Source organism: Myodes glareolus, chromosome 1, assembly GCF_982192425.1.
Source record: "Myodes glareolus chromosome 1, mMyoGla1.1, whole genome shotgun sequence".
In the NCBI taxonomy this organism is placed as follows: Eukaryota; Metazoa; Chordata; class Mammalia; order Rodentia; family Cricetidae; genus Myodes; species Myodes glareolus.
Window position 1 is genome coordinate 57,306,901 of NC_142026.1, and position 22,909 is coordinate 57,329,809.

Sequence of the window (22,909 nt, forward strand, 5' to 3'; positions counted from 1 at the left end):
GACCTCTGTGAGTTCAAGGCCAGCCTGGTCTACTTAGTGAGTTCAAGGCCAGCCTGGTCTACATAGTGAGACAAGTTCCATGTCAGGAGTGCATTTTTGGATTGGGGTCAAATTTTGCATATGAGTGTGACTTTAGGGGTGAATCAGATTTGGGGCATAAAGTACTTGGGGGCCACTGGGTTTCAGTGGGAGGGTTGTGAAAGGAACCTGGCTTGGCAGGTGAGATAGGAGGGACGGGGCGTTGGGGACTCTTCTAGGTACAGGGTGATTCATTGGTGTCAGGTGGGCTGCAGAGCCGGTTGTAGAGCAGTGACAGTTGGCATACCCTAACCTGCCCCTGCACCCCAGTCCTGGGGCTCCCCAACAGTGTGGAGGAGATGTGTCCCGACATCCCTGTGCTAGAGCGGCTCATGGCAGAAATCGGGGGGCTGGCCGAGTCCGGGGCGCGCTACACGGAGATGCCACACGTGATCGAGATTACACTGCCGATGCTGTGCAGCTACCTGCCCCGCTGGTGGGAGCGAGGACCCGAGGCGCCCCCACCAGCCCTGCCTGCAGGGGCTCCACCACCCTGCACAGCCGTCACCTCCGACCACCTCAATTCCCTACTGGGGAACATCCTTCGCATTATCGTCAACAACCTGGGCATCGACGAGGCCTCGTGGATGAAGCGGCTGGCTGGTGCGTCCGCAGGGCAGTGTCTCCGGGGAAGCAGTGTGTTGGGGCCCCTGGAATAGGGGTCTCTGGGAGGAGATGGGCTGGGAATGAGGGTCAGGGACTATGTTGGAGGCCAGCGATCAGGTGTGAAAGACACCCACTCTCCTGCAGTGTTCGCCCAGCCCATTGTGAGTCGCGCCAGGCCTGAGCTCCTGCGCTCCCACTTCATCCCCACCATTGGGCGACTGCGCAAGCGTGCAGGGAAGGTGGTGGCTGAGGAGGAGCAGCTGCGCCTGGAGGCCAAGGCAGAAGCTGAGGAAGGCGAGCTCCTGGTGCGGGACGAGTTCTCCGTGCTCTGCCGGGACCTGTATGCCCTCTACCCGCTGCTCATCCGCTACGTAGACAACAACAGGTCAGCAAAGCCCTGGCTGGACTCAGGCATCCTCAACTGTGGGCTCTTCCAACCTCACTCAGCCCTGTCTAGCCCTTTCTCCCTCCTTAATCCCTCTGAGCTGGAGAGATGGCTGAGTGGGTGAAGTGGTAGGTCCTGAGTTTGAACCCCAGAACCCGTGTAAAGCGGACGCAGCAGTTTACATCTGCTATCCCTGTGCTCCTGTGGTGAGATGGGAGGTGGAGATGGGACAATGTCTGGAAACCTGGAGCCCACCTAGCCTGGAGCCTGCCGTGGAGATAACAAAGAGACTGTGTCACAAACATGGTAGCAAGGACCAACACTTGAGGTTGTCCCCTGACTTCCTTGTGCACGGTGGCAAGTGCCTGCACACACACACACTCTTTCAACCTTCCCAGGCTTGTCTCCCCTGCTCCTTTACCCCATGAAGGTTGCAGCATGTACTACAGGAAGACTTATTACACCCCACCTCCAGCGCTGTGTCTACCTGTGTGAAGAACTAAGTACCTAGCTTTTGTAGTGAAGCCCAATGGTCAGGCTTTCCTCCACAGAGAGAAAAAGGGAGCCAAATGGCATCTGGTTAGCCTAATAGTCCCCCAAGAACATAGGTCTTTAAGAAAAAGATGCACGGGGCTGGAGAGGTGGCTCAGCAGTTAAGAGCACTGGCTGCTCTTCCAGAGGTCCTGAGTTCAATTCCCAATAACCATATGGTTGGGATACAGTAGTGGGATTTGATGCCCTCTTCTGGCACACAGGCGTCCATACAGATAGAACCTCATATATATAAATAAATAAAATAAATAAATAAATTTTTAAAAAGAAAAGATGCACACTAACTAATATCTTTCTAAAATCAAAAGCACTAGCTACATAGCTTGAACTCCAAAATCCCTCTGGATTGAAAAAGACTGTAAGGTTGCCTTGGGCTCTATGATTGATTAGCTATGTCTGCCAGGGGGCAGAAGTGGGAAGTAGTGGTGCGCATTCTGTGCAAGTGTCATTGCGGATTTGGAGTGCCTTGGACTGCGATCCATCACTACCAAATCAGCCGTGCATTCTTTGTTGTTGCTGCTGTCTTGTTGTTGTTTGTTTTTGAGATCGAGTCTCACTCTGTAGTTAGAATGAGAACACTCTAGACTGGTAAACTCACAGTAATGTCCTGCCTCAGCCTTCCAAGTTCAGCCATAATATTTGTGAGCAAAATTATGCTCATATCCGTTGACTCATCCTGGACCTGGAAACCTTCCAGACACAAAATTTTATCTAATAGAAATCCCCTCTTCTCCCAGCTTGGTTCTATTTGTTGTGGGGGGTTTTATTGTTGTTGTTTTTGTTTTCCTTTTTGTCTAAGCAGAAAGGGAGGAGGACAGGCACTTAGCCCAGAACACTCTGCTGACACCGTCTTCTTCGGATCACAGCAAAGGGCTTTACCAGACCATCTGACCCTACTCTCCTCTACCTCTGCCACGTTTTTTATCTTTAGGCATAGAAGAGAATTGGACTATTGGGATGAACTTCTGGTTAACGTAGGGAAGAGAGGGTACTGAGCAGAATACAGATCTACTGACTAAGGGAATTGTGACAGCTGCCACACAGCCCAGCCAGCGGTGCCGGCTGCACAGCACCGGTGCACCAAGCTTCTTCCTTTTGTTTTGCTTGCAGCAGGTTCTCTCCCTGTTGTCCAGTCTGGCTTGGAACATGCCACTTACCCCGGGCTGGCCTCAGACTGACGGCTCAGCCTCCTGGAGCTGGGGGTACGGGTGTGCTGCCGTGCCCGTCTCTACAAGGCCACTTTATCCTTCCCCCAATGCTGGACATAGAGCTTTTTCACTATACACACAATAATATATGACTTGCCTTTAAAAAAAAAAAACAGCAGAAGACACTTTTATCCCCTTATCCACAGCACCAGTCATCTTCAGTTCATAGTGGTTAGAAAGTTAAATAGAAATTCTATACTGGGTATGCCTCAAGTAGCTGAGGCAGGAGAATTGCTGTGAGTTCCAAGTCCTCCTGGGCTAAACTGATTTTTTTTTTAAAAAAGGCTGAAATTTTAATTTTTCATTGAATTGACCAGATTCCCTTAAAACACCCCCCCACACACACACACACACACTGAACATCTCTTGGTTTCCATGAGGTCCTCTGAGTCTCTCTGGGTGACTCTCTCCCCTGGGGATACCTGCACACCTTACCTGTTCCTTCCTGGACCCCAGGGCACATTGGCTGACAGAGCCCAATCCCAACGCAGAGGAGCTGTTCAGGATGGTGGGTGAAATCTTCATCTACTGGTCCAAGTCTCATGTGAGTGCCTCTCCCTGTGTGAATCCCCACCCACACAAGTCCCTGTCCCCACCACTCTCCTTTTCCTGAGTCCCGAAGTGGGTGCCGCCTCCCAGTCTCTGGGCCTGAGCTCCACACTGCTTCCCCCACCAGAACTTTAAGCGTGAAGAACAGAACTTTGTGGTCCAGAATGAGATCAACAACATGTCCTTTCTGACGGCCGACAATAAGAGCAAAATGGCCAAGGTGAGTGCTTAGCCAAACTGCAGATGTGGGGATGGGGCACCCCAGGACTACCTCTTTGGCCCCTCCTAAACCAGTAATCTCCTGTTCTGGTCATACTCCCTTTAGCTCTCAGGACACCCTTCTTCCCCATGTCCCTCCTCAGGTCTCTTCCCTCCTTGCTTTTCCTATTTCCCTCCATTTCCCCCCATCTCCCCATCTTCCTGACTTCTTCCCTTCCTCATCTTCCTCTACCTCCCTATAGCCTCCCCTCCCCTCTTCCTTCCCTTCCCCATTTTCTTACCCGACTCCCTCTTATTTCCTCACTTCCTCCTCCTCCTCTCCCCCACCCCATTACTTTCTGTTTTTCTTATCTCCCATTTTTTCCTTCTCTCCCCATCACTTTATATCCTCCCTTTCTTCTCTCTTTTCACAACTGCCCTCTTTAGGAGTCTTAAAAAAACAGCACCCCCTAAGTCCAGGTCTAGAAATGCTCAACTAAAGGCTGGGTGGGTGGGGCAGAGGAGCCAGGGTTTGGCTAACTTGGAGTTGGGTCTGGGGGGCTCTGTCCGGCTGGGGTAACCCTTCTTGTCTCTGTCTGCAACCTGTTGAAGCAGGCGGGAGACGTACAGGTCAGCGCCACATCTGGAACTTCTGCATGGCTTTACCTTTGGCTAATACCCTTCCCCACCCAGAGCCCCACCCTCTCAACCCTCCCCCCACCGTCCCTGTCCCCACCCTTCGTCCTTAGCTCCTGGCCCCCATCCTCCATCTTTGTCTTCTTCCTCCCCCACCACCCACTCCTTCCCCCACCCTCGGCTTTGACAAGTTTTGATGAGTTGTTGAATTATTTCTTTCCTGGTTTTCAGTGGATTTCCTTTTCTTCTTTTCTTTTTTCTTTTTTGGTTTTATTACCAAAAAAAAAAAAAATCAACATGCATTGTGGGCTGAGTTCCGGGGGATGGAGTGTGACCCATGCATGGTTGGGGGCAGCCCTGGCTGCGCACAGGTTTATGTGTGGGGCTCTGGAATCCAATGGACATGGATAGAACCCACTGATGGTAGTGAGCTGTGTGACTCTTGCCAAATGTCATCTTTTTGAGCCTCTGATGGCACCCAGCCAATGGGCCCAGGCCCAGGCCTCTTAAAGACTCAGAAACGCTGCATGTGAGGACTTGGGCAGTGTCTGGCACTTGAACCATGCTCGGCATCGCCATGGACGGGGCTCTGGCCGCAGTTTGCCCCGGGATTTCTTGTCGGCATGACGGGAGTGGTCTGGCCAGGGAGGGGTCTGCACCTAAGACTCCAGGACATGGCTGTGGGACTCTGTGTTCCGTGTTTTGACTTCCAGATCTTTCTAGATCTCTCTTCCATCGTCTGTCTCCCTGTGTCCTCGTCTCCCTCAGTCTTTTGGTGTCTTCCTCTTTCTTCCAGTTTATCTTGTCTCTTGGTGCCCTTTGTGGGCCCATATCTTCGTTTTGTTCTTGAAAACATGGTTTGGGGGTGTGAAGAGTGGGCTGGAGCCTGGTAGATAGCACAGGACTCAGGAATTTTCCGAGAGAGGATCACTAAAGCTGGGAAATTTGCAGGGACATAGAAGGGATCTAGTGAGACGTGGGGGGTGCAGACTCTGGATGGGGTGGGGAGGTTATGGTCAGGACTGTGGCCCACGGTGAGTAAGATCGGGGTGGAAAGAGTGGAAATAGACATGTACTCTGATGTTAGGGAGGGTTGCTTGCCAGACAGGTTAGGAGCTGGATTGTGTAAAATGGCTGTAGGTTGGGGCTGGGGCAGTGGGGTGGGGACTTGAACAAGCGCTGAGCCCTGTGTCCCCACAGTCAGGTGGCTCGGACCAGGAACGCACCAAGAAGAAGCGCCGGGGGGACCGGTACTCCGTGCAGACATCGCTGATCGTAGCCACGCTCAAGAAGATGCTGCCAATCGGACTAAACATGTGTGCTCCCACCGACCAGGACCTCATTGTGCTGGCCAAGGCCCGCTATGCCCTGGTGCTTGTCCACCCCTCCTAGTACCCCACCCTGCCCCTAGGACCCCAGTGAACGCCTAGAATCTAAGGGAGCCTCTCAGAATCCTACCATAGGATCCCCCAAAGCCCTGCAGGACCCTGAACGCTTACCAAACCCTCTAGGATGCTCTGAGCCTTGCTCCAGGATGCTGAGGACTTCACCCGAGAAACCTAAGGATTTGGACACATTTTAACCCTCAAATGCAACCAGAGAACCTTAGGACTCCCCAACAGCCTCTCCCCAACAGCTGTGTTATAACTACTGAGACCCTGATGATCCCCCAAGACACCTGGAGTCTCTGAACTCTTCATCAAGACCCCCCCCCAATCTCCTGAGACTCTATAACTGAACGCCCCATGTACCCTCATGGCTGAAGGTCTGGGTCCCTCTGGAACCCTCTGGCTCACCTCCTTTTGTCTTCAGACACCAAGTGAACCTTTATGGTTCAAAGATCTGCCTCCCAGAATCCTAATGTCCCCCTCCCCACAACTATCACTCCCAAACTCTGAGGTCCCGAAAGGTTCTAAGGATCAACTAATCCAAACCATAGAACTTCTTAATCCAGCTGGGACCCCAAAACCTCCACAGGACCCACTTCTCCCATATATAGAATGGCGAGATGGTACCTCTTTTTAGCCTCAGTATCCCTAAGAAGCCCTCCAAGATTTTGCCCCAAAACCCCTCTAAGCACTGGACAGCTTCTAACCCTGCTAAGGCCCGGAGGGTACTTGATCTGTTACATTGCAACGACCCCTTCCCTGGGACTCCAGAGGCCACTCCCCAACCTTACCCCCTGAGGACAAGTGCCCTTAGGACACCGTCGAGTCCTTCAGAGCCCCCACGACCCTCACTTGGAGCCTTGAGGTCCCTCTTCACCCATCTAACTTTTCTTTTGGCCCTGTGTAGCCAGACATTTAATCGACCTTCCCAACTTCCTGCAACCTCTGCTGACCTAGCCAGTTACCCTCATAGACTCCCCATTACCTCCCCTGGTCCCCCAAACTCCCCATCCTACTCAGCTCCTGAAAAGTCCCTCTTTGGACTATTTGAGTTTTGACGGTGTCCCCTGCCACCCCCCACCCCAAGGTTCACTAATCCCTCTGTCCCTTCAAGGTGAGCCTGTGACTCTCTCTAGACGCCTGCCCGCCCACAGCCCACAGTTATGTTCTTTATACCCATCAAGCCCTGGGTGTCAGGTGTAGGAGGGGGAGGGCTATGGTCATGGGGGAGGGGAGGCCTCCAGAGTGACCCAGTGGGCCTTGTCTTCTCAGAAAGACACAGACGAGGAGGTGCGTGAATTCCTTCAAAACAACCTCAACCTTCAGGGAAAGGTAAGTGGTTTGTGCACGTGTGTGCGTGCGTGCGTGCATGCGTGCGTGCGTGCGTGCGTGCGTGTGTGTGTGTGTGTGTGTGTGTGTGTGTGTGTATGAAGCACCAGGCATGGAATGAGTGACTTTTTTAAAATTTATTTTTGAATTAAAATTATGTATTTAGTGTTGGCAAGCCTGTAGAAGTCAGAAAACAACTTGCAGGAACTAATTCTCTCCTTCTACCACGTGGGTGCCAGGGATTGAACTCAGATCTTCAGGCTTGGAAACAAGGGCCCTGACCCATTAATCCATCTTGTCAATTCTGAAGAAGGGACCTTGGTTCTCATGCACACACCTAAGCTTGGTGGTAGGAAGGGGCCAGGTAGGTGCCTTCACACAGGCGTCCTTATTCCCCTTAGGTCGAAGGCTCCCCATCTCTTCGCTGGCAGATGGCACTGTACCGCGGCGTCCCAGGTCGCGAAGAAGATGCCGATGACCCCGAGAAAATTGTGCGCAGAGTCCAGGAGGTGTCTGCTGTGCTCTACCACCTGGACCAGGTGGGTGCCTTCTGTGACTGTGGGCAGAGCCTGGACTTGGGTCTGAGGGCTGGGCCTGCTAGTGATGGGTGGGACTAGGGATGGAGCCTTGCGTGTAAGGAGCAGTGTGTGAATCTGCGAAAAGAGCATATTGCATCTAGGGACTAGTGTGCCAAAGCACAGGGGCGAGAGTGAGCTCTCCCCAAGATGCCTTGGGTCTGTTGGCGGAAGAGCCCGTGTGTTCCTTTAACCCTGTTCCGCTCTGTGTGTAGACTTACACACACATGGGCAGCTCCACTCAAGAGTTGGGTGGGACTCGGGCCAGTACCAGCATCTGAGGACATGACATAACGTTCCACTATCCAGACGGAGCATCCTTACAAGTCCAAGAAGGCGGTGTGGCATAAACTCTTGTCCAAGCAGCGCCGGAGGGCAGTGGTAGCCTGTTTCCGGATGACGCCTCTGTACAACCTGCCCACGTAAGGCCTCAGGGAGGAGGAGAGCGCCAGGAACTTGGAGGAAGAAAAGCAAATTGGGAGTCGGGAGGATAGGGTTTAGTCTTAGGGTTGAGGGTGGCAGGTACGAGGGGACTAGAGGAGACACAGTGGCCTAGAGATCGTTGCCTTTGCAGGCACCGAGCATGTAACATGTTCCTGGAGAGCTACAAGGCCTCCTGGATCCTGACTGAAGACCACAGTTTCGAGGACCGCATGATAGATGATCTATCAGTGAGCCGGGGACTGCCTGGGAATGTGGAGCAGGGCTGGGTGGGGCTAGGGGATCCTCATATAGAAATGGGACCCCTGGGGGCTGGAGAGATGGGTCAGTAGTTAAGAGCACTGGCTGTTCTTCCAGAGGATCCAGGTTCAATTCCCAGCACCCACATGGCAGTACGCACCTGTCTGTAACTCCAGTTCCAGGGGATCTGACACCCTCACACAGACATACATGCAGGCAAAACGCCAATACACATAAAATAAAAGAAAAATTAAAAAGAAAAGAAATGGACCCCTTGGGCTTGATTTTGGAAAAGAGAACATTCTAGTCCAGCAAGGTTATGAGGGGAGACTAAAGGGGACCCCAAAAGCACCATCCTCCAGCCCTCATCCCATCCCTCCAGAAAGCTGGGGAGCAGGAGGAAGAGGAGGAAGAGGAGGAAGAGAAGAAACCAGACCCCCTCCACCAGCTGGTTCTGCATTTCAGCCGCACTGCTCTGACGGAAAAGAGGTGAGGGTTCTTCCCTGCCCCCGAAACAGCCTACAGGTCCTTAGGGAAAAGAAAAGAAAAAGAAGAAAATAGCTGACCCTCATTTTAAAAAATTATATTGATTTATTCATTGTGTGTGCATATATGTGCACAGTGCTCATGCGGATTCCGTTCTTTCCTTCCGCCATGTGTGGGTCCAGGTAATGAAACTTAACCTTCCTTGGCAGCAAGCTCCTCTACCTTCTGAACCATCTTACTGGCCCCTAATCATTGCCCTTTTAGCGTCACATTGTATACAGTAAACAGCTACTGTATACTGTTGCGGGGGCTGAACACTTCACAAGAGCATCTAGTCTGAGAGACTCACAGAAGATACTACCTGGGTTTGTTAGAAGAAAATGTCTTGGGGGCTGGAGAGATGGCTCAGCGGTTAAGAGCATTGCCTGCTCTTCCAAAGGTCCTGAGTTCAATTCCCAGCAACCACATGGTGGCTAACTACCATCTGTAGTGAGGTCTGGTGCCATCTTCTGGCCTATAGGCACACATGTAGACAGAATATTGTATACATAATAAATAAATAAATAAATATTTAAAAAAAAAGAAAAAAAAAAGAAAATGTCTTGCCAGGCAGTGGTGGTTGCACACCTTTAATCCCAGCACTTGGGAGGTAGAGGCAGGTGAAACTCAATGAGTTCAAAGCCAGCCTGGTCTACAAAGTGAGTTCCAGGACTACACAGAAAAACCCTGTCTTGAAAAACAAAACAAAACAACAACAACAAAAAGATGTCTTACTCAAACAACATCTGATGTAGCTCAACATGCTTGTGTGGCATACACAAGGCCCTGGGTTCGGCCCTGAGAGATGGAGCAAAAAAAAACAACAGAAATGAAAACATTTTTCTGACAAAGTTCAAACTTTGTGGGGGAAAATCAATATATATGAAAATTTTCTACTCAATAGAAGTGGGGATATTTTCTAACTCATTTGAAGACTTCAATGTGGGTTAATGACAATCTTAGTAATTGACAATAATGAGGATGCTTCTGGTGATAATAGCCAAGGGCTGGAGGGATGGCTCAGCAGTCGAGGGCTCCTGCTACTCCTGCAGGGGAGCCCAGTTCAGTGTCATTGTCTGCAGCACTGCTGGCCACCATCTGTTAACTCCAGAGTGGGGGATCTAGCTCCCTCTTCTGGCCTCTGAAGACACAGCATGCACATGGTATGCATGCAGATAAGGCACACACACATAAGAATAAATTCTAAAAATTTAAAAATTAAGCCTGGCATGGTGGTACACACCTTTAGTCCCAGAACTCGGGAGGCAGAGGCCAGTGGGTCTCCATGAGTTGGAGGCCAGCCTGGTCTGCAGAGAGAGAGTTCCAGTACAGCCAAGGATACACAGAGAAATCCTGTTTCAAAAAATTCACACATAGGGACTGGAGAGATGGCTCAGAGGTTAAGAGCATTGCCTGCTCTTCCAGAGGTCCTGAGTTCAATTCCCAGCAACCACATGGTGGCTCACAAACATCTGTAATGAGATCTGGTGCCCTCTTCTGGCCTGCAGGAATACATGCAGACAGAACACTGTATACATAATAAATAAATCTTTAAAATAAAATAAAATAAAATGGGCAGCCTCAAGCTGAGCACAGCACTACCTATGTGTAATCCCAGATAAGATAAAAGAGTTGAAGGCCAGGGGATGTCGCTAAGCTGGGAGATTAATCCCCAGCACCACAACAGCCAGGCGTGGGCTTGCACACCCAGGATCCCAGGACTCAGGAGGTGCGGGAGCTCATGGTGAGAAGCTCAGGTCATTTTAACAACAACTACATATTGAGTTTAAGGCCAGCCTGATCTACAAGACTTAGTTCCAGGACAGGCTCTAAAAAACACTACAGCAAAACCCTGTCTTGGAAAAAAAAAAAAAAAAGAAAAGAAAGAAAGAAAGAAAGAAAGAAAGAAAGAAAGAAAAGAAAAAAGTTGGGAGGTGTCACCATTTGGTCTCCCTCCCTCCTTCCTCAGCAAACTGGACGAGGATTACTTGTACATGGCGTATGCTGACATCATGGCCAAGGTGAGTCCTGCCTCTACTCTGCAGTGTTGCCTTCTCCCCAGCCGCAGTGCCCCCCCACACACTGAAGGGACAAGTGGGGGTCAGGACACTCACTTGGCCCACTCTCACCATCAACCAATGCTGCTCCCTAGAGTTGCCACCTGGAGGAGGACGGGGAAAATGGTGAAGAAGGTGAAGAGGAGGGATCAGAAGTATCCTTCGAGGTAGGTGGGATATGGGATCCCGAAGGAAGGGTGGAGAATTCTTGACTCCCATTCATTCAGCAGAGCGCTATCCCTGGGTACATGGTAGCCACAAAGTTAGCCCTCAAGGGTGAAGGACACAGGAACCAAACATGAATAATACAAACTAGTCACTGTGGTGTAGGGTGGCATGGATAGAGGGTGGGGCCAACTCAGGGCGTGGGTGGGTACAGCAGCCCAGACACAGTGTCTGGCCCAGCCTGGTGGGAGAGTATCACGGCAGAAGTATCTCAGAGAAGACAGTGGCTAAGCAGGGTAAAGGTACAATACAGGAGCCAGCAGCAGTGTCAAACACCTGTAATCCAGCGTTTAGGAACATGAGGAGAATCATGAGTTCGAGGCCTGCCTGGGGGCACCATGAACTTTAAGAAAGATATTTAGGGCTGGAAAGATGGCTCAGTGGTTAAGAGCGCTTGCAGTTCTTCAGGAGGGCCCTGAGTTCACTTCCTAACATACACGATGGTTTACAAAATACTGTAATCCCAGTTCCAGGGATCTTATGCCCTCTTCTGGTCTCTATGGGTACTGCATAATTACATATACAGACCCTCAGGCGCGCGTGTGCACGCACACACAAACACATACACACGACACAGAAAATAAATATCTTTTTAAAAATATATTTGAAAACTGAAATTCATAAGCTGGGCATAGTGATTTATGGTTGTAATATCAGCACTTGGAAGACTGAGGCAGGAAGATTGGTCAAAAGTTCCAGGCCAGTACAGGGCTATACTGTAAGACCTTTATCAAAACCAAATCTGTAATTGGATCTGAAGCAAGATGTAGCAGGGGGTAATTGGGAGGCTGTGATGCCCGTTAAGTGGTGTTTGAAGATGTCGGAGCAGCTTTGTGACCCGGATGCACTTGTGACTGAGCCATGGGCTCTGACAACACTTCCACTGCAGAAGGAATGCCAGGCTTGCCCTAGAGAGCGGTGCACAGGAGTGTGGGGCTTTTCCGCATGCATGTTCACAGACGGCTCAGGCTCCAGGCACTGACCTGCCTGAGGTCCCTAGAGCCAGGTACAGGAGACAAACAGGATATAAGACTCTGGGGGATGGAGGGATCTCACCATCAGAGAGTGGCAGATGTGACTGGGGAGACAGACAGGGAGAAGGGTGAGGTCCTGGGGACCCCGGCTAGGCTGCTGACCACTCACACCTGCTCCCCCAGGAGAAGGAGATGGAGAAGCAGAGGCTTCTGTACCAGCAGTCACGGCTGCACAACCGGGGTGCTGCTGAGATGGTGTTGCAGATGATCAGTGCCTGCAAAGGTGCCGTCTGCCTCCCCCCATCCCAGGCATCCCCCTTCTCCCCTATGAGCACACGCCCACCACATCGCCCTCAGTGTACCCATCCCTGCTGACCCTGCCGACTCCCTGCGTGCCTCCGACCTGCATACACACTCCAGCTCTCGCAAAGCAAATTCGTTTTGCATGCCTGCCTTTCAATCTCCCTTCAGCCCTTTGGTCACCCCCCACACACACACATCTGTGCTCACACTCCATCTCCTCCCTTCACGTCCCTGTGATGGCCGCTTTTTATTCTGCCTCATCTCCACTGCCTCCAGGAGAGACAGGCGCCATGGTGTCTTCCACCCTGAAGCTGGGCATCTCCATCCTTAATGGGGGGAATGCTGAAGTGCAGCAGGTAACTAGAGTGGGTGGGCAGGTGAGCGGGTGCGGGTGGGTGTTCCTGAATGGCTCCCAGGTCTCCCCCACCCCCATCTCCTACCTCCTTCCTCTACAGAAAATGCTGGATTATCTGAAGGACAAGAAGGAAGTGGGCTTCTTCCAGAGTATCCAGGCGCTGATGCAGACATGCAGGTGGGGCCCTGTCTACCTTCCAGCTTGCTCTACTGGGTGGCTGTGTCTTCCTGCCCTGGGCTATTCCTATTCTACTTATAGTGTGTCCCAGGCCAGGGAAAGCGACCTGCACAGAGGAGTGCAAATTTTAGAGTTAATGCTGAAGGCGGAATGTCACAAGTTGTCAGGATGAGTTACAGGTTGGCGCTGTACCTTGGTGGCAGGGTGACGGCCTAGGCTGTGTAAGGCTTGGCAGTCTCTCCAGCATGGATGGAAGGACAGAAGGTGTGATGTGTACCCGGGACCCCAGCACTCAGAAAGTGGAGGCAGGAGGATTACAGATAGATAGTTTGAGCTATCTCAAAAACGGGAAGGGGAGGAAAGTGGTAATATAGGCTCACAGGCAGAACCGGGAGGGTGTTGGCAGTTCAAAGGAGGGTACAGCAGGGCGCTCAGGCACTCTTGGATAACTGTATTTTATGGCTTCTGTCATCTGTCTTTCCTCCCTTCGTGCCCTCAGCTGATGTTTTTCTACCCCTCTGTTTTCCATTTTTCATGATTTCAGCTTGTGTACTGGACCCACCTCTCTTCACAGGGCCAGGGTGGAGGAAGCTTAGGGTAGAGGGTGGGGCTGGGGGCACAGACGGAGGGTAGGAGCCGGTGGGGTTCAGGCAGAGGGTGAGAAGATTGTTCAGGAGGTAGACAGGGTGAAGGGTGGGATGGAGGATCTGCGGAAGGCAAGGGGTGGGGCCGGGACATAGCTTCCGTCTGCTCTTGGGTTCTGCTTGCCCTCTAATCCATTCCTTCTGGTCCTGCATGGGGTCTTTAGCCACAGTGGGGACTGTCAGGCCATTGATGAGACAGACAGAAAGACACCAGACCCTCACCACGGCATCACCTCAATCTCTCTTTTCCCAGTGTCCTGGACCTCAATGCCTTCGAGAGGCAGAACAAGGCAGAGGGGCTGGGCATGGTGAATGAGGATGGAACTGGTGAGACCTTCTTCCGGGTCCTCCCCTCCCTCCCTGGGACATCAGCTTCCTCAGGATCCCCCTCTCCATCCACTGTCACTGCCCAGCCCACAGCCTTGGTCCTCCAAGACATCCCTCTTTCCAAGAGTTCCCTCGGGTTCCCCCAGGGTTGCAATCCCCAGTCCTGAGGACCCCCTCCATCCCTCCAGGGTCTCCCTTCCCATGGGATCCGCCCTGGGTGTCATTCTGTCTGGTGTTACCTCTCCCATCACCTCGTGGACCTGCCCTCCACGTGCCCCAAGTCTCACTCTGGTTGCTGTTCATTAATGCCCCTAATCCGTTTAATCAAGTCTTCTCTTTGCTGTGTTTTGACGTGTCTAACTTTCCACCCTGACCTCTGCCTCCTGCCTCTCTTGGGTTCTCTCTCTCTCTCTCTCTCTCTCTCTCTCTCTCTCTCTCTCTCTCTGTTCATGTTCTCTCCCTCTCTCCTTCACCTGGCTTTCTCCTTACTCCTCTTCCCTGCTAACCCACTTCCTCCTGTCTCCTTATGGCCATCTCTCTCTCTGTGCTCGTATCTCTGTGTGTCGGTGTCTTTGTCCCCAACTGTGTCACTGTACTTCTGTCTGTCTCTGTCTCTTTTACCTCTTTTCTCCCGCTTCCTCCTCCCATCCTGTTGGCTGCCCCAGTCATCAATCGCCAAAACGGTAATTCCCCAGCCACCCATTGCTGTGCTGCGCCCACCCTTCCCCTTCTAACCCCTGGTGCCCCCTGGGGCTGAGGATCTGGGCATTCGGGTCAGGGTGGTGGACTCTTCAGTGAATCTTGTGGAGAAGGTTGAGTTCCCTGAGTTCAGAGGCCAGCAACATTCTGAACAAATCTTTTATCTAACATAAGCCTCAGTTTCCCCGTGTGTAACATAGACGTTAGAAAGGAGTCCAGGTCCCTTTTCAGCTGGATATTTTGGAGCATCCTGACCCAGATTCCCAGTCCAGGGCGGGACAAGTCCTCCCCCATACCCAACCCCACCCTTTCTGCGCTGTGCGTCCCAAACCCAGACGGTGGTCAGCGTTTGCAGAGGCAACCACTCTGGTGCCGCGCGTGCCCTCTGCGCCTGCTCTGATTGGCCCATTCCCTAGTTCTTATAGCCCACATGATTGGTTTCTTTCAGATGTCCATTCTGATTGGACCATGCTGATCCACCTCCCTCTGCTTCTCTTGGGTTGGCTGCTTTTGAGGCTTTGGGGCCAGTTGATTGGCTTTCAAACCCAGGCTCCCCCAGCCCAGTCCTCCCCTGCTTAGAGCCTTGTGTGCAAGTGACCCCAACCCCTATAATCCATTAACCCCTGCAGCCTGGAGTGGGGCTCAGGGTTATACCAGCTGCTCAGTGTCTGCTGGGTCACTCCTGGATGTCACACGCGTGGTGACATTGGAGGGACACTGATGTAGAAAGACACTTGAGGCCCCAGCTTCCGTCCCAGGGCTCCTTGGGCCTCCATCTACCATGTCACTGGCTGGTGTCTTGTGTGCTGGTGGCCCTCAGAGTGTCTTTGAAGTAGTGGCTGCTCCTCCCAGCACCCCATTATGCATGTGTGTGCAGTGTGCATGGGTTGTGTGCATGTGTGTGCTGTGTCCTGGCGCCTCTGACTCTTCTGGGCTCCGCCCCTTTCCTTCCACCCAGGAGAGAAGGTCATGGCAGATGATGAATTCACACAAGACTTGTTCCGCTTCCTGCAGCTGCTCTGCGAGGGACACAACAATGGTGAGAAGGACAGGGGTGGGGTGGAGAGGACACCGAGACACAGGGTCTTCCGAAAGTTGCCTACGCTGATCTCCTGACCCCCTTCTCCTCTCGCCCGTGATGAGTTCCCTAGCCATGCTGGCTCTGTCCAGCCTCAGTCTCTCTGCTGTCCTCTGCTCTCGGAAGTGCAGTGTCAGGGGTTCAAGGTCACCTTAGTTACATGGCTAGCCTGAGCTACATGAGATCCTGTCCCAAAGAAACAAACAACAGTAAGAAATTTCTCTTGAGTTCAGAAACTTCCAGAATCAAACCACTTAGCTTCACTTTCGCTTCCTCTGGCCAGTCCAACTTCCCAAAGGCAATCTGCCAGAATCCAGTTTGGCCAGAAGTCAATTTACCCAAGTGGGCAATTCGTCACACTCCGTTTTCCCACAGGCCTTTGGCAGCCCTCCCTGAGGACTGGATTCCAGTACTCAGCATCCACAGACGAACGCATTGCTTGGTGTTTAGAAATGAGTCTGTCTGATTTATTCACTGTGCACTGCAGAAGATAGCCAGTCCTCCTTAACAGAAGCCGGAGTTCTCACAAGCTCTGCCCTTCACTGTGCCAATTTAACAAGATCCAGGGTGACGAAGCCCGTTAATTAAACATGGTGCTGATGGAAAAATAGAACTCTATGCAGCTCGAACACCTTACGCCAAAGGAACAGTTAAGCCGGACATGGTGGCAAAGGCCTGTGATCTCAGGGCTCAGGCCACCTGGCAGGAGGCTGAGGAGTTCAGAGCTGCCTCGACTGCACAGTGAGACTTTATCTCCAAAACCAAAGTCAAAGAGCAGCCTAATCCTCAACAACCTTTCTCACAAGGCCATCTGCCATTACACACGTGTGTTACAGTCATGTGTACGATGGTCACAGGGCATAGGAAACCCCAGGCTATGCAGAGGGAGTGTGTGTGTGTATCTGTCTGTCTGTCTCTGTGTGCATGTGGATCTATGTGACTGTGTGTCTGTACGTGTGTGACTCTGTGGTGTGTATCTGTACGTGTGTGGTTGTGTGATGTGTGTCTGCATGTGCATGACTGTGTGTTGTGTGTCCATATGTGTGGTGTGTGTCTGCATGTGTATGACTGTGTGGTGTGTGTCCATACGTGTGTGGCTGTGTGGTGTGTGTCTGCACGTGTATGACTGTGTGATGATGTGTCTGTACATGTATGACTATGTGATGTGTGTCTGTACGTGTGTGATGTGTGTCTGTACGTATGTGATGTGTGATGTGTGTCTGTACGTATGTGATGTGTGATGTGTGTCTGTGTGTGATGTGTGTCTGTACGTGTGTGATGTGTGTCTGCATGTGTCTGACTGTGTGATGATGTGTCTGCACGTATGTGACTGTGTGATGTCTGCACATGTGTGACTGTGTGTCTGTCTGTGGTACATCAAGTGTCTTCCTCTTGTCACTCTCCGCCTTACAGTCTTTAAACAGGGCTTCTCACTGAACAAGAAGCACCCCATCCCCACCCCTCTATCGTGTAGACTGGCTGGCTAGGAAGCACTTGGAATCGCCAGTCTTTTCAACTACATACCAAATTCAAGACTAGCCTGGGCTACATGAGAGCCTGTCCCAAAACATCATAAATAAATAAATAAATAAATAAATAAATAAATAAATAAATGCCAAATACAACAAAAGAGGAAGAACAAGAAGAAACAAATGAAGTACTTAAATCTCCATTTTCCCAACAAATATTTGTTCAGAAAACTTCAATTAAGAAACAATTAGAAGCTGGGCATGGTGACTCAAAATTTTAATGCCAACACTTGGGAGGCAGAGGCAGGTGAATTTCTGAGTTTGAGGTCAGCCTGGTCTACAGAGTAAGTTTCAGGCCAGCCTGGTCTATAGAGTGAGTTCCAGGTAGCTACACAGAAAAACTTTGTCTCAAAAAAGAAAAAAAATTGTTAAAAATACTTAAAGCTGGGTGATGTTTACACAGTTGTAACTCCGGTACTTGGGAGTCTGAGGTAAGAGGATTTGAGTCTAGCCTAGGGCACCTCTCCAAACCCTGTCTCAAGGAAACAAAAAGAGAGGGACTGGTTAGCGGGCTCAGTGTGTAAGGGGCTTGCTGCCAAGCTTGATGGCCCGAGTTGGCTCTTGGGACCCGTGTGGTAGATGGAAACAATTGACTTCTGACCTCATTAGCATCTAGCATGTTCAAGTCTTCCCTCTTACCCTCAGAGTTTCACTCTGCAGCCTTGAATGGCTAGAACTTGCCCTGTACATTAGGTTAGCTTCAAACTTGTAGCAATCCACCTGCCTCTGTCTCCCCAGCGTAGGAATTAATGGCAGGGACCATTATGCCCATTGCCAAATAAATGGGAAATATTTTAATGTATGTGGGTGTATGCCTACAAGTATGTGCACCACGTGCATGCAGTGTGTGAGGAGACCAGAAGAGGGTGCCAGATCATCTAGAACTGGAGTTACAGATGTTGTGAGCCACTATGTGGATGCCGGAAAATGAAGCAAGGTTCTCTGGAAGAGCAAGCAAGTGCTCTTAACCACAGAACCATCTCACCATGCCCATACATTAATTTTTAAAAATTGACCAAAAAATGAAGAAAGAAGAAGGGGGAGGCTGAATCCCTAGCTGCATTTGCTGCGTGGAGGCCCTCAACAATGTCTTTAGATAAATATATAAATGACCTCCCATTCCTGTGGGACGCACATACTTCGGACTTAGAAAGCTGATAATACAACTTGAGGCACCCAGCAGGGACGAACGTTTCGTAAATGAATAGACGCCATTGTCTCCCCAGAGGCAAGGCGCTCACTTGATGAGTGGATGTTTCCTTTCCTTAGATTTCCAAAACTACCTACGGACACAGACCGGAAATACGACCACCATCAACATCATTATCTGTACAGTGGACTATCTCCTGCGGCTGCAGGTGAGGAAGGGAGGCCAGCCTCGTGTGACCTGAGCCAGGGGCCAGTGGGACTGCGCGTGGCTCCATTATCCCTCCTGCTTCCCGGCCCCACAGGAATCCATCAGTGACTTCTACTGGTACTACTCGGGCAAGGATGTCATCGATGAGCAGGGCAAGAGGAACTTCTCCAAAGCCATGTCTGTAGCTAAACAAGTGTTCAACAGCCTCACTGAGTACATCCAGGTAGGGCCAGGACTCAGGAACCTGCGGAGGAAGAGCTGCTCGCACCCAGCCTCCCCCCACCCCCCAGGGCTTCATGCCATCTTCTATCCTCAGGGACCCTGCACTGGAAACCAGCAGAGTCTGGCGCACAGCCGCCTCTGGGATGCCGTGGTGGGGTTTCTGCACGTGTTTGCCCACATGATGATGAAGCTGGCTCAGGTTTGAGTTTTTCTGTTATCATCCATCCCTTATTGTCCCATGCCACACTGGTCGGTTCCCTAGTACTCTGAGTATGTTCCAGACAAGCTCACTGCCCTATGGCCAAACCCCATTCTGGATTGGTCCTCTGCATGCTTCTTCCTCTATCTCCACCAATCGTCTCATTTCCCACCTACACTTCCATTGGTTTGATTTGAATCCCCGCCCCTACTGCCATACTCTCCTATGACTGGTTGGGATTATTTTCTCGCTGAGGAGGTCATCCAGGATTCTTCCAGTTTGGGGGATGGGATGGGACCGTGCTTCTAGATTAGGGTCTGGGTTGAAGGACTGTTCCTTCTTTACCCTGCCTGCGGCAGATGACTCCCGTGCCGAGTACCCATGATGTAAGGATCCCGTCGCACCCCTGCTCCCAGAATACTTGTGCTCTCCTTTTCTCCACCGCCTTGCTCCTCTGCAGCTCGTGAGCGCCTCGCACACAGTCTAGCATTTGTGTGCTTCTGCTTGGCCGACTTAGTCAATGCTTCCGTGTACAGCTGGGCGAGTTAGTGCACTGCTTGAGCTAAGGACAGACAACCCCGGAGCACTAGACAGTCTAACCACTACAAATACATTGGCGTAGTACAATAAAAATCCGGCAGGTGGCAGTCAAGAATTCTGTCTAATTTTTCGCCAACCAGTGTCTGGAGGAAGGAGATCCTCTTCTAATTTGATGCCGCCTAACTTTGAAAGGAGTTGAAATGAGAATTCAGTTTCTCAGTAGAGTTGAACATATAATGTTGGTGTTATCTTAAAATACTGGCGGAAATGAACTACCAAGTACTACTGTGATAATTTATCAGTCACAGTCCAGGGGCAGGTTACAAGGCTGGAGGCATGGCTCAGTGGTAGAGCCCCTGACTAGAATCCCCCAGTGAGGGGCTAAGGGTGTCGCTCTGAGGTGGAGCATCTGCCTAGAGTTAAGGGCTGAGAAAATGGTGCCCAGGCTTTCCTTCACCCACTAACAGCTCCAGGCTGTGAAACACATTTTTCCTAAAAGTTCTAAATAAAAGACCCGAGGTTCTCTGACTGAGGCCTTGGACCTTGTGCTTATTGACCCATGATCTCAGCCTGAGGAAAGAAATTTCTGGTTGGCCAGACCCATTGATGTATTCATTTCTAAAGCCGGGATGTGAAGTCAGCTTTGTGAGCAGGATTATACCTCACCCCTCAACTGTGGCAGCTAAGACAGACTCATGGGAAGGCACAAAGCCTGGGCCCAATTAACTTAAGAGATATTAGATCCTGGTATGTTGGGAGCCTGGGTTTAGAACGGGAAACTTTGTAACTGTGGCATGTGTTAGGGTTAGAATGAGCAACTCTGAGAACCAGCATGGGGGCAAAGGAGCCTCACAGCTCCTGTGTGAGCCCAGTGAAGTTACATTCTATGGGTCGCAAATGGCATTTAGGTGTGGCTGAAAATAATACAGACGCCACAATGGAGACTTTAGTGGAGGTTTCTGTGGCAGGGGGTGTGCTGGCTTCTTATTTCCCCAAAACGAATACCAAAAGTGCATGGCTGTCCACCCCTCCAGCAGCCCTTCCTCTTGAGCTTCCTCATGGTTCCACCTGCCCATGGCAATCAGATCCAACAAGGCCAAGCCCCCATAGACCAGGCATCATGCTGGAATCTCATCCTTCTAAGATCCCAGTATCCATCCACAGTATCTGACCCGGTCTGTCTGTCCCACTCTGGCTCCCCGCTTCCTTGTCTGCCAGCTCCACATGCCCCGCCATGCACTCCCCCTCCCCCACCTACCAAGACCACCCCACAATCTTGTCTCTCTGTTTTTCCTCTGCTTCCGAGGAACATGTTTGGACGCGGGTCCCCTCGGAGGTAAGAAGGAGAAAGAAGGGATCATAGGCCCTGCTGGATAGGTGAGGGAACCCCGAACCGTTGTCAGTAGGACGGGGTTCGGCAGAGAGCGGCCTCTCACAGCCACGTATATGCTCTCTAGGACTCCAGCCAGATAGAGCTGCTGAAGGAGCTGCTGGACCTCCAGAAGGACATGGTGGTGATGCTGCTGTCCCTCCTGGAAGGTAAGCACACGGAGGTGCGCTAGGGGGCAGTACAGAGGTTCCGACGAAGCCGGGAATGATGCTTGAGACTCTAGAGACTCTGACTGTGTGCCCCATCTGACATTATGCTGGAGCCAATGGTGAGAAAGAGATTACTGTAACAAGGCCAGCAAACATCTCCCGAGTTCTGTGTATGAGCCAGGCCCTGACTCGATGGATGTTAATTTCTTGATTCCATAGAGAAGTTTTAATGAGATGAGTTGCCTGGGTATTTTATTTATGAACTTAATATTTATTTATTAAATATAGCAATGTAATGCATGAATAGTTACTAAATGTATCAGTTTTCGCTACATAATGAATATCCACCAAATTTAGCAACTTGAAACAATACCTTTTATAATAATTTAAGCCTGGGCTACATGGTGAGGCCAGGTCAACTTGTCCTAATAGCAAGACCCTATCTCAAAAACAAGCAAACAAACAAACAAACAAAAAAGGGCTGGGGAGATGGTTCAGTGATTAAGAGCACTGGCTGCTCTTCTAAATAACCTGGGTTCAATTCCCATCACTCACATGGCTGCTTACAAGGGTCTTTAATTCCAGTTCCAGGGGCTCCAATGACCTCTTCTGGCCTCTGAGGGCACTGCACGCATGTGGTGTACAAAACATACATGCAGGCAAGACACCATCCACAATAACAATAATACTGACAACAACAATAATTCATAATAATAATAATAATAAAGCTGGGTATAGCTGCACATCACTGTCACCTCAGTGAACAGGAGGCTGAGGCAGGGAGATCAAGAGTTTAGCATCTTTCTCAACTACACAGAGTTTGAGATCAACCTGGTCTACATGGGTTTCAGCAGCTCAAAAACCACAAAATAAAACACTTTCAAATCTCTCTCTCTCTCTCTCTCTCTCTCTCTCTCTCTCTCAGTAAACCCAGAGCTTTATATATATCAAGCTAGTGTTCTATCAAAAATCTATTCCCAGCCCCTCATCCTTTCGTGAGGATGCACAGCACTCCATTGTGAGGTATACGGTAAAATCGTTCAATTACATCCCTGTTGATGGGCATTCAAGTTGTTTTTTTCTCCATGGTTCTGGGGCAAGAACCCAGGGCCTTACCAATGCTGGGTACACATTCTGCCTCAGAACTGCACTGCAGGTCTCGAGTGTTCTTGCTTTTAGTTTTTAGATAGGCCCACTCTGTAGCCCAGGCTAGGCGAGAATTCATGACAATCCTCCTGCCCCAGCTTCACAAGCACTGACGTTATCAGCATGTGCCTCCAAAGCCAGCTGAACTGGTATAGAGGTTTTAGACGTGTGAGCTCTGAGGCCACAAGGCTGTGGGTGCAGATCCTCCCTCGCCCTTTACCAGCTATATACTCTTAGTGGGCTAGTTTCATATGGTGATGTTTCTCTTACTGGGTTCTCGTGAGATTTTACTGGGGCAGCTCTTGGCACAGCCTCTGGCATGGGGTCCCCACTGTCACTGTCAACCTGTGTCCCCATTGTCCTCACTGGTGATCTTTCCAGCCAGTGAGGGGATGAACAAATTATCAAAAGAGGATGACCATGGCGCCACCAAAGTTCCCAGGTGGCCCTCTTTCCGGAGGAAGCCAGGAAGCACCCACTTACTTGATGGGTCCCAGGGGGCCGTGGGTGACTCTTGAGCTGCAGAGAGTAAACACAGAGGGTCCAAAGCAGACACACTGACTCGGGCCTCCTTCAGGGAATGTGGTCAACGGCATGATCGCACGGCAGATGGTGGACATGCTCGTGGAGTCCTCGTCCAACGTGGAGATGATCCTCAAGTTTTTCGACATGTTTCTGAAACTCAAGGACATCGTGGGCTCCGAAGCCTTCCAGGACTATGTCACAGACCCCCGTGGCCTCATCTCCAAGAAGGACTTCCAGAAGGTGGGTGCTGAATGGCAGGATCCAGCAGGGCCTTTCTGGTGGGCTGACTTGGGTCTGTAACAT

At 50.9% G+C, this 22,909-nt stretch overlaps 1 protein-coding gene across 1 annotated transcript in view; it reads left to right on the forward strand.

Annotated features, from left to right (window-relative positions):
- Ryr1 (ryanodine receptor 1) overlaps positions 1–22,909 on the forward strand; it is a 121,311-nt gene that overhangs the window by 69,124 nt on the left and 29,278 nt on the right. Inside the window, exons 66-88 of the mRNA XM_087907114.1 lie at positions 349–681; positions 829–1,069; positions 3,286–3,373; positions 3,506–3,598; positions 5,413–5,583; positions 6,873–6,932; positions 7,331–7,468; positions 7,814–7,926; positions 8,079–8,175; positions 8,568–8,674; positions 10,680–10,731; positions 10,863–10,934; positions 12,150–12,249; positions 12,546–12,625; positions 12,725–12,801; positions 13,699–13,772; positions 14,438–14,455; positions 15,430–15,510; positions 18,348–18,436; positions 18,530–18,658; positions 18,752–18,856; positions 20,854–20,935; positions 22,659–22,846. Of these exons, the coding sequence (XP_087763240.1) occupies positions 349–681; positions 829–1,069; positions 3,286–3,373; positions 3,506–3,598; positions 5,413–5,583; positions 6,873–6,932; positions 7,331–7,468; positions 7,814–7,926; positions 8,079–8,175; positions 8,568–8,674; positions 10,680–10,731; positions 10,863–10,934; positions 12,150–12,249; positions 12,546–12,625; positions 12,725–12,801; positions 13,699–13,772; positions 14,438–14,455; positions 15,430–15,510; positions 18,348–18,436; positions 18,530–18,658; positions 18,752–18,856; positions 20,854–20,935; positions 22,659–22,846 (2,588 nt within the window). The remainder of the gene's footprint in view (positions 1–348; positions 682–828; positions 1,070–3,285; positions 3,374–3,505; positions 3,599–5,412; positions 5,584–6,872; positions 6,933–7,330; positions 7,469–7,813; positions 7,927–8,078; positions 8,176–8,567; positions 8,675–10,679; positions 10,732–10,862; positions 10,935–12,149; positions 12,250–12,545; positions 12,626–12,724; positions 12,802–13,698; positions 13,773–14,437; positions 14,456–15,429; positions 15,511–18,347; positions 18,437–18,529; positions 18,659–18,751; positions 18,857–20,853; positions 20,936–22,658; positions 22,847–22,909) is intronic.